General features: G+C 41.5%; 1 protein-coding gene across 2 annotated transcripts in view; it reads left to right on the forward strand.

Moving 5' to 3' along the window:
• Nucleotides 1-10,739, forward strand: part of LOC134643263 (adhesion G protein-coupled receptor F4-like) — a 28,807-nt gene extending 18,068 nt beyond the window's left edge. The window contains exons 15-19 of one of the 2 annotated variants that reach the window (XM_063495540.1): nucleotides 5,659-6,972; nucleotides 7,463-7,504; nucleotides 7,644-7,673; nucleotides 7,755-7,828; nucleotides 8,698-10,739. In XM_063495540.1, coding sequence (XP_063351610.1) covers nucleotides 5,659-6,972; nucleotides 7,463-7,504; nucleotides 7,644-7,673; nucleotides 7,755-7,820 — 1,452 coding nt within the window. In that variant the 3' untranslated portion in view covers nucleotides 7,821-7,828; nucleotides 8,698-10,739. The remainder of the gene's footprint in view (nucleotides 1-5,658; nucleotides 6,973-7,462; nucleotides 7,505-7,643; nucleotides 7,674-7,754; nucleotides 7,829-8,697) is intronic. The other variant, XM_063495541.1, reaches the window with a different exon arrangement.
• The last annotated feature ends 243 nt before the right edge of the window (nucleotides 10,740-10,982 follow it).

The raw sequence follows: 10,982 nt of genomic DNA on the forward strand, positions 1-10,982 counted from the left end.
GGGTGGACGAGTTCTGCCCCGAGTTCCTGAAGGCTCTGGATGTTGTAGGGCTGTCTTGGTTGTCACGCTTCTACAATGTTGCGTGGAGATCAGGGGCAGTACCCCTGGTCTGGCAGACCATGGTGGTGGTCCTCATCTTTAAGAAAGGGGACCGGAAGGTGTGTTCCAACTACAGGGGAATCACACTCCTCAGCCTCCCTGGGAAAGTCCATACCAGGCTGCTGGAGAGGAGAGCCCATCTGTTAGTCGAACCTCAGATGCAGGGGGAACAATGTGGTTTTCGTCCTGGTCGTGGAACACTGGATCAGCTCTTTATCCTCTCAAGGATACTTGAGGGTGCATAGGAGTTTGCCCAACCAGTCTACATGTGCTTTGTGGACTTGGAGAAGGCATTCGACCATGTCCCTCGGGGGGGTCCTGTAGGGGGTACTCCGGGAGTATGGGGTGTCTGGCCCATTGCTATGGGCCATTCAGTCCTTATACAACTGTTGCAAGAGCGTGGTCTGCATAGCTGGCAATAAGTTGGAGTCGTTCCTGGTGGGTGATGGGCTCTGCCAGGGCTGCCCTTTGTCACCGATTCTGTTTATAATTTTTATGGACAGAATTTCTAGGCGTAGCCAAGTGGTGGAAGGCTTTCACTTGGGTGGTCTCAGGATCTCATCTCTGCTATTTGCAGATGATGTTGTTCTGTTGGCCTTCAGCTCGCGTTGGAACGGTTCGCAGCCGAGTGTGAAGCGGTGGGAATGAGAGTCAGCACCTCCAAATCTGAGGCCATGGTCCTCAGCCGGCAAAGGGTGGAGTGCCCACTCTGGGTCGGGGACAAGTTCCTGCCCCAAGTGGAGGAGTTTAAGTCTAAGTCTTGTTCACGAGTGACGGGAGAAGTGAGCAGGAAATCGACAGACGGATTGGTGCAGCGGCCGCAGCGGTGCGGATGCTGTACCCTCAATTTACCGGTCGATCTACGCCCCTACCCTCACCTATGGTCACGAGCTGTGGGTAGTGACCGAAAGAACGAGATCGCGGATACAAGCGGCGGAAATGGGCTTCCTCCAAAGGGTGGCTGGCCTCTCCCTTAGAGATAGGGTGAGAAGTTTGGCCATTCGGGAGGGGCTCAGAGTAGAGCCGCTGCTCCTCCACATTGAAAGGAGCCAGTTGAGGTGGTTCGGGCGTCTGACAAGGATGCCTCCTGGGCGAAGTTTTCCCAGGCATGTCCCACTGAGAGGAGGCCCCGGGGCAGACCCAGGACACACTGGAGAGATTATATCTCTCGGCTGGCCTGGGAACACCTTGGTGTTCCCCCAGACAAGCTGGAGGAGGTGGCTGGGGAGAGGGAGATCTGGGCTTCTCTGCTTGGGCTGCTGCCCCGGCGACCTGGCCCCGGATAAGCGGAAGAAAATGGATAGATGGATGGAAGGCCAGTGGACACTCTTTCAATGATGAGGATGTACACATCCTGGACAGGGAGGAACGCTGGTTTGAGCGGGGAGTTAAGGAGGCCATTTATGTGAAAAGGAAAAGACCATCTCTGAATCAAGGAGGGGGCCTAAGGGTACATCTGTCACCATCTTACAATGCTATGATTGGAGCCATTCCCCAACTCTCTGTGAATGGTACTCATGGCCACTGATCAGTGGTTGATGATCAGTGGTCATTAGAATTTGCATAATCATGATGAAGGATCTGACCTCCCAGCCCATTGTTCCTTCAGTGGTGCTGGTTTCAGTCATTATCCAAATGTAGTGTTTATAAGATTGGGGAAACCTGCAGTCAGCTAAGACTGAATAAGTCACTTGGATGAGTGACAAAATGTTTCTCCCATTGAAAATGCTACGTCCAGATGAATGGAATCAACTTTTGGAGATTTACTTACCTGGATGATATAGCATGCACAGCTCAAAGTTTTTAAAACATGTTTAGCACCATCTGGTGTCAGTACAGAACATTACATCACCAGGTTGGTTGTGGTCAGTAGACTTACATTATTTTATGTTAGCTAACTAGTAAGAACTAATATGTAGAACCACTAACTCAGAAAACTAGGTTGTTTAAACTAGAAATAAGTCTAAGGGGGTCATTTTCATGCTGGCACTTGGTCCAACAGTGAGTTTTATGTTAAACCCAAGGACATACTGTTCATTTTCACTCTTCATTTTTTAAGTAGTAAGTGGTTCTTTGTTCTTTGGCTAGCTGCACTGACACAGGAAAACCCAGCTGTTAGCTGTAATGCCCAGTTTTGTAAAGCTCTTTATGAATGTGGACAGCATGCAGTAGAGTCTGAATCAGGTGACAGGTTATTCACCAAATCAACAAGCAGAAACCGATTTTTCCCTGCCACGTTGAGTGTAGCAAGGAGCACAATCAGCTGATGCAATAAGCAGAGGCTCTGAAATTTACTCAATGTAAGACAATAAGAAGTAGCTCTTTGGAGGATATTTCTACTAGCTGTTTTTACAAAGCTAACTGAGCCTTGTGCAATATTAATGTAATAATAAAATAATAGTAGTGGATGGGAATACAAACTTTAGTCTGATTTGTAAGTCTAATTGTACTCAGCTTGAATCAGAAGGGAAAAAAAAGGAAAATAAAAAATATAGCTCTATTTTCTGTTGCCTACATTGTAGAGGGAGACTTTGCCTCTAAACAGGAAAATGAGCACACTTAAGCCTTAAAGTGGATTCAGCAGGTGGGGGAACCCTACAATCAGTTGTAGTGGCTCAGTGTGAGTAAAAGACTCACAATAATTTCTGTTGAGAGCGCCACTAAATTGTCTTTGTGTATGGGCTGTGATCAGCTGACCTGGTGCTCTTTGTAGATTTACACAACTGAATTCAACATGATTTCAGCAGGTGTCTAATGAATTGTCCTTGCTGATTTTCATCCTCAACATTGTGATGGAATATTAATCTCTCCTACACTTAATGTAAGCGACCATTAGCACTGTGTAGCCACTGTGCTAATCGCAGTACAGCAAACTAACCTGTTTCTTCCTTTCCTGTCCTGTCTATTTTTATCTTTCTCCATCTCTGTGTCAGGTTAGCTCTCCTTCTTTTCTCTCCCCGTGATATACAGCAGCTGGACCTTTAGCTGCAAATCACTGTGCATCAAACTGCACACAAACAGTTTGTTTGCTGATGTTTGTTTAAGCTGATAGAAATGCTGTATTTGAAATTAACTGCCACTTTAAAAAAGTCACTCCCTTTATGCTCGCTCCCCTTTTGTAAGACTAGCTAGATGCTGAAGTACCTTACAACTTATGGAAAAAAAATCACAGGTTGAATTCAACCCCTCACTATGGCAAACGTCATCTATTTTTATGCGACATCCTTTGGTGATTATGGTACAGACAGGACTGCCTTCCATGTGTTACTGTTTAGGCTCAAATTATTTTCACATTTAAAGGCTTGCAGCTACTTTTGAGCTAAACAAAAAGTAATGAGCCTGTTTTGAAAATGTAAGGAGTCAAAAGGTTTTTTTTAAGTAGGAATTAAACCTAAAAAGTAGTCAGAAAATAAAATTACTCAAGTACCTGAAAATTCTACAGAAACCAAGTATTTATACTTCCCACCTCAGGTGTAAGAAAACAAAAAAAGCAGAGGCTCTGAGGAAGAGATGCCACACTTTTTTGAAAACTTTTTCCTCACATCATTTCATTGACTGAACTTTATTTTAGAAGTGAGGAAATGCCAAGCCCAAATGTAAGTGAAGGAGACTTTTAACATCAAGATTTTTGTCCACCCGTGGAAGTTCTGATGCATATTAGAATTTTCGTTCACATTTCGGTAAGAAAAATAATTATGTGTGTGGTGTACCTATCTAGTAACCTCTTATGTAGTAAACTCTTTGATTGTGTTGGGAAAAGAGAGAATATTTTATTGGCTGATGACATTTTGTAAGCATTTCCTTTGCCAGCTGATTGCATACCTCGTAGTCAAAGGAGTTTGCAAAGAAAAGCGTCTGGACTTCTTTAAGTTGCTTGAAGACGTTTCACTTCTCATCCGAGAAGCTTCTTCAGTTCTAAGGTCAAATGGCCGAGAGTCCCAGATTTAAACCCTGTGGGAGTATCCCCCCAAAGAGGGACAAAGGACCCCCTGGTGATCCTCTAATCACATGAGCCAAGGTGTGAAAGCGGGTGTGGGACCTAATCAGCCAGGGTTTCGGGTGAGCTCATTGTGAAACCTGGCCCCACCTTGTCATGTGAATTCCTGAGGTCAGATGGCCCAGGATGTGAGTGGGCATTAAGGCGTCTGGGGAGGGAACTCAAAACTGGATTATAGATGGCAGACAGTTGGTGTCGTAAACCACCGCCTCTGTTCAAAGATGGTCGCTCACAGTGGACATAGATGGCCTCTTTCACTCCTCTTTCAAACCATCTGTCCTCTCTGTCCAAAATGTGAACGTTGGCATCCTCGAAAGAGTGACCTTTATCCTTAAGATGCAGATGGACTGCTGAGTCTTGTCCTGTGGAGGTGGCTCTTCTATGTTGTGCCATGCGCTTGTGAAGTGGCTGTTTGGTCTCTCTGATGTAGAGGTCTGGGCATTCCTCGCTGCACTGTACAGCATACACCACGTTGTTAAGTCTGTGTTTTGGAGTTTTGTCTTTTGGGTGAACCAGTTTCTGTCTGAGTGTGTTGCTGGGTCTGAAGTACACGGGGATGTCGTGCTTGGAGAAAACTCTCCTGAGTTTCTCTGATACACCGGCTACATAGGGGATGACAACGTTGTTGCGTCTGTCTTTCATATCCTCCCTCGCTGGTGTCTGATCTTCTTTTCTGTGCCTCTTAGCTGACTTTATGAACGCCCAGTTAGGATAACCGCATGTTTTGAGTGCTTCCTTTACGTGTGTGTGTTCCTTCTTTTTTCCCTCAGGCTTAGAGGGAACATGTTCTGCCCGGTGGTGTAGGGTCCTGATTACTCCAAGTTTGTGTTCCAGAGGGTGATGGGGGTCAAAGAGGAGGTACTGGTCCGTGTGTGTGGGCTTCCGGTAAACTTCGATGTTGAGGTTGCCATTCTCTTCAATGTGCACAGCACAAGGTGGGGCCAGGTTTCACAATGAGCTCACCCGAAACCCTGGCTGATTAGGTCCCACACCCGCTTTCACACCTTGGCTCATGTGATTAGAGGATCACCAGGGGGTCCTTTGTCCCTCTTTGGGGGGATACTCCCACAGGGTTTAAATCTGGGACTCTCGGCCATTTGACCTTAGAACTGAAGAAGCTTCTCGGATGAGAGGTGAAACGTCTTCAAGCAACTTAAAGAAGTCCAGACACTTTTCTTTACAAACTCCTTTGACTACGATGACCTGGATGACTGAGAACCTTCACAGACCGATTGCATACTTCCGTACACCCAGCCAGGAAAAGCTGGCATGTCAGACTTTAACTTGTTGCTTTGGTGATTCAGACAAATTCTGCTCCCCGTTGCTTCACAGATCTATGTCTGTTTTTGAGAGCAGGGCTCTATGGTGTAAATTAGCCTTTATACATGTAGTGTTTCTCTTCCACTTTAAATTTCAACAACAGACCACGCAGCACTTGAAGATCACTGACTGTACACCCAAGCAGATTACGCCTGAATAGGGGGTCCTAGCATCAACTGGGAAAGTGTGAAAAGTCACTGTTCAGTCAAACTAATTTTTTTTTTTTTTTTACTGTCTTTCAGGATTTTGTTAGTGCAGCAAGCAATATGTTGAATGGCACCTGGAGTGGGGTAAATGACACAGTTCGTTATAACATGTCATCAAACTACCTAAATTCTGTGGAAGGTCTAGTGAAGAACATTCAGGTCAACCAGAGCAACGGAGTCAACAGTACAAATCTAGACCTTACATTCTGTCGAAGCAATAACTGTAATGTGTCTGTGTTTGACATTGGTGTGAATATGAACAAGACCAACGGAATACTGAAAACTGTAGCTGTGAAAAATCTAATGAGTAAATTAAATAACAGCTTTAATGGCACACAACCTAAACCTACCGACCTCATATTATCAGCCACACTGGACAATAAAAGTGATTCAACTATACGAATTAGACTGGACTTCCCCAGTGGGAAAACCAACCCCACTCAACCTCACTGTGTCTTCTGGAACACCACAGGGAATAAATGGTCAGATGAAGGATGCAATATCAGCATTTCTGATGAAAACCACACAATATGTGAGTGCAACCACCTAACTGCATTCTCTGTCCTAATGTCCAAGGGTGATGGAGGAAAAAAAGATCCTATCCTTGAACTTATTTCAAATATTGGCCTTGGTGTGTCCATTTGCTCCTTGGTGATCTTTCTCATCATTGAATCTCTTGTGTGGTCAGCTGTGGTCAAGACTAACCTTTCTCATTTTCGGCACACAGCTATAGTGAACATTGCCACATTCCTCTTGCTCGCAAATTGCAGTTTCTTGGCTTCTAGCAATCCCGAGACTCTAAGTGACAGCTGGTGTCTAGTTCTGACCATATGCAAACACCTGTTTTACTTGGCTATGTTCTGCTGGATGCTGTGCCTGAGCATCATGCTTGTCCACCAGCTCATCTTTGTCTTCAGCCCACTGAGGAAAAGAGTTTTCATGTTCCTCTCCAGCATTTTAGGGTATGTTTGCCCAATCCTAATGGTGGGATCCAGCTATGTGTACTACAAATACACCAACCAGAACTACTACAACAGCACAACATGCTGGCTAGTTTACGTAAGACTCTTGGTTGGCTCCATGCATGCTTTTCTCCTGCCTGTGGGAACCATTGTTTTGGCAAATCTCTTTTCCATGGTTGTTGTCATCGTTACACTGATGAAGACCTCAGTCCCTGACAGCAGCAAGGCTGATGACAAGGAAACGGCAAAAGGCATCCTCAAAGTGGTGATTGTTCTAACACCTGTCTTTGGAGTGACATGGATCGTTGGCTTCATTCAACTCATCATGTCTGATAGCCCCATGTATAACGTTATCACCTACATTTTCACCATCCTTAATACCTTCCAGGTAATTTGAATGCACAGTTAGCACATACCAAGCAAATTTAGGTAATAATTATTTCAAAAAATGTATTTGATGATCTAAAACATTCACAAATATGAAAAAGAAAATCAACAATGGACAAATCTCCATTTCACTCTATTTTAAAAATTATAATTGTCTTTTTTTATAATTCTTTTTCTTTAAAAGTTATCTTTTTTTGCTTTTCATTGTTGATGAGTTGTAGAAGTAACATATTTTAAAACATTGATTATTTCATTGTTTAAAAGTAAAAATAAACCCATGTATTACAGTTGAGTTAATTATCAATATACAAGTTTCTGATGATGATCAGAAAGCGTCACTCAATGGAAATAGGGATGCCCAGATCTAACTTTCCAATTGGCATATAATTCCCTTAAACTCTTGTCTCTGCTGATAAAAACTGCAAACCTGATTAAAAAGGAAAACCATCGTGTCTTTTTAGACATGTTATGTATTTTTTTCTCTCTTCCAGGGTTTTTTTATTTTGATCACAGGGTGTTTTGCAGAGCAGAAGGTAGGTTTATTCATTTTAGCAGAACAGATATCACTCTAGATATATTTATCAAAAAACAAATATTTGATGGTTAGAAGAAAGTGTTTAGTGTTTGCCATGTACCAAAATGTAAACAATTTGTCTACATTGTTACTATCAGGTCAGAGAGGAACTGTTCAAGCTCATAACGGTAAGCACAACAATAAGATACAGAATTGCCTGATAAAGTGTTAGAAACATGGCTGATAATACTTCTGGTCTCTTCCCTCAGGGAAAATCAAAAGGAAATGACAGCACAAAGAAATTCACTTCAACTACTTACACAAAAGACCACTAAAGATGCAGGTCAGTTCTATCTATTGTCCTTAACAATATTCCTTTAATAATGCCAAATTTCTATCTTGAAACTTGGTAGCCCACTGAACTGATCAATCCTGAGTGATGAGAGATCCTTCAGTAACTAAACTCACATTTTCAGGGTTATATCTATTAACTGTTGATGGCTGCTGTAAACCACCACACAAATACAAGTTTTTTTGTGTTTACAAAGCAATCTATAACAAGGCTGAGTAGCAGGTGGAATGAGTACTCAGGTGGAATGGCATAGGTTGTGTAACATCAACATACTAGCATGCTTAAAATGAAAACGTTGGTGTTTAGCAGATATCATGTTTACCATTACAGTTTACTGAGCTACCATGCTAACTAATTTACACAGTTGCATTAAAAACTATGTGCAGCTAAGGGATAAGGTAATTACGAATAATTGCAACAATTTAGCCAAGAAAGAAATTTTAATTTTGCCTGGATTATGTTGGATGATAAACAGTTCATAGATTGCCAAAGTTATGAACCCTGATTATTTGCTTTATCTACAGTGTGGAAAAGACACGTTTCTCAAGGTTTTGCTTTTTTTAAGCAGCGGAAATTGACATTTTGATTTCTGTATAACCCAAACTGCAAATAGCAGCCTTTCAAGAATGAGTTATTAAACCGTGGTCACACTGAACCTGTTGAAACAATATAAATACTTTTGTTTTCTGCTGGTTTTGTGATCTTAATTTGAATGTTGTGCTGTTTTTCACATGCTCTCGTGTCAAACACTTATAGTACCCATATGGTCAACATTAATTACTTTTTCACTGCATGGAAGCAGAAATGATCTTTTGTGAATTAAAGTTGAATCTTAAAAGTTTTATTTTTTTGCTTTTCAGACTGTGAATCCTGAACTAACAACTCACCTGTCCAACTACCCCTCTACAGGAAAATACAGTTTGCATTAAGTTAGTATGTAGTTGATTGACATTTACAGTGGGTAATTTAAGGAGATTTAACTAAATGTTGTTTATAACCATCTCGTTATCTATCCGGTCTTTAAGTCTGACGTCACTAGCCGTGTCTGGGCTCAAACTCCGCTACAGGTCCCTAAGTCAAACAATCACTGTGGCATCACTGAGAGTTGAAAAACTGTCCAAAGTCTTTCATCTGTAATAAAATGATCAGTGTTCTGCTCTACCAGATGTAACAATTGAGTTTATCATCCAGGCATCCATGAAAACAGAATTTATGACATTTAACGCAGTTAGAAATTAGCAGGAAGCTAGCTTGCTAGCTTCCATCTAAATACAATATAGCATGTCCTGACTGAGGGATTTTGGAAACAAATTCAAACGTACAGCTCTGCTATCACTTCCAACATAAATGAAGACAGAAAACTAAACAGCAGTGACGTTTGTAGGGTTACTGAAGTTGGGCTAGCTGGTATATAATGATGTGCTACGTGACCGCTAGCAACACAGCTATGTGAGCATAATATAAACACGCTAACCCTTTCTCCACTCAATAAAAGTTAACGTGAGGATTCTTGGTGGTCAGGAACAAATGTAATCGCATGGCAGGTTGCTGTAAACGGACCAAACTTCACTCAGGAGAACAACTGAGATAATCCATCCACAATACGAGGTTAGTCATTCATATACTGCTGCATGGGCTGGGCTGTAGTTACATCGTAAGGTTTTAAAAACTGAGCTTAAATAAATGATTAGCGGTAATAAAAGCCGAGGGAGGTCAACAGTGATCACTGACTGTTTTTAGGAGCTTTTTGAGATTAAATAGAAGAGAATATAAAACATTAAACATGTTAACAACACAAAAGCCATATTAAACGCAGACTGCTTACGCCCAGAAGCAGGATTCGTCACGTCATCACCTAAAGACCGGATAGTTATATGTAGTTTTCCTAAGAAGCAATGGAACCCCTGTCTAGTTATTATTTATGACCCATTAGAAGTGTATGACAGTGTCTTTATCTCCAGAGACCCTGCCTTCCTTATTTATTCTCATTTTGCCATGTAACTGACATTTCTTGGCTGTAACACATATACAGGACAATAACAGCAAACAGGACGAAGAATGCACTTCAGCTGCATTGACAGACAGTGTAAAACATGGAGGTACCTGCCAGATGTAAAAGTGAGGCTTGTCTTATACTTTTGTTTGCAGTCATTACTAAATGACGTCCTTGACATAAATGACAACGTGAATGGTGAGTGTTAGGGTTTCAGTGACTCGTTTCCAGTCATAGGGAATAAACCTTTAAGTAAATCTTGGAAATCTAGGTCATTCTTCTTGCCAGAAAAGAGACTTTCCCATGATATCTACATCAGCACAAGTTTCATGGTCAGTTCTACCCTTCACTCTTCACATCAGGTTTCAGATCACTAAAATGCCACTCAAAAGAATTATCTTGAAGCTATAAATGAGATTTCAGAAACCAGTGGGTAACACTGAACATCTTTTATACTGTCTTTGGCTGAAGTAAATCTGGTAGTGAGTTTGAAAATTGTGTTTGCTAGCAATAACCAACAACTGTAGCATACTATACCTTTAAACAGAGCATTGTTGTCAATGATTAGTGCTAAGGTTCCGATGATATTTGTACATGACACATAGTACTTCTAGCACTAATTGCCATTATTCTTAGCTAAGGTTGGTAGATTTTGTCAGTTATCTTCGTAGATGCAAAAATCATTTGTTTTCTTCCATTCCAAGTAAAATTAAAGATAACTAACTGTGTACATCTTCGACTTAACTGGATGTTGGATATTAAGTACACCAAGAGTGCAAGTGCTGACTGTGCATAGAACAAAGTAAATGCTTTAACAAGTCCGGACTTGTTTAATGGTTGTATTTAAGATGAATTACTGTATATTTAAATTTATGTTTGGCGTGAACTATAACCTGTATACTATCCCTGTGTGGCCACTGTATGTATCTGAAATCTGATCAAATAAAAATAAATAACATAAATTATTTTTTTGTTGTGAAATTGAATTCCAACCTTACATTTTCATTTTTTTAAAAATCACTGTCACATACAAATAGACAAATCATTGTTTTTATAACGTTATGTTGGGACATCACCTTTGAGTGGAGTGGCTCAATTTACTCCTGATCCTTATATTGCTTCTAATCCTGATGCCTAATAGCAGGTCCTTAT

Source organism: Pelmatolapia mariae, linkage group LG15, assembly GCF_036321145.2.
Source record: "Pelmatolapia mariae isolate MD_Pm_ZW linkage group LG15, Pm_UMD_F_2, whole genome shotgun sequence".
Lineage (NCBI taxonomy): Eukaryota > Metazoa > Chordata > Actinopteri > Cichliformes > Cichlidae > Pelmatolapia > Pelmatolapia mariae.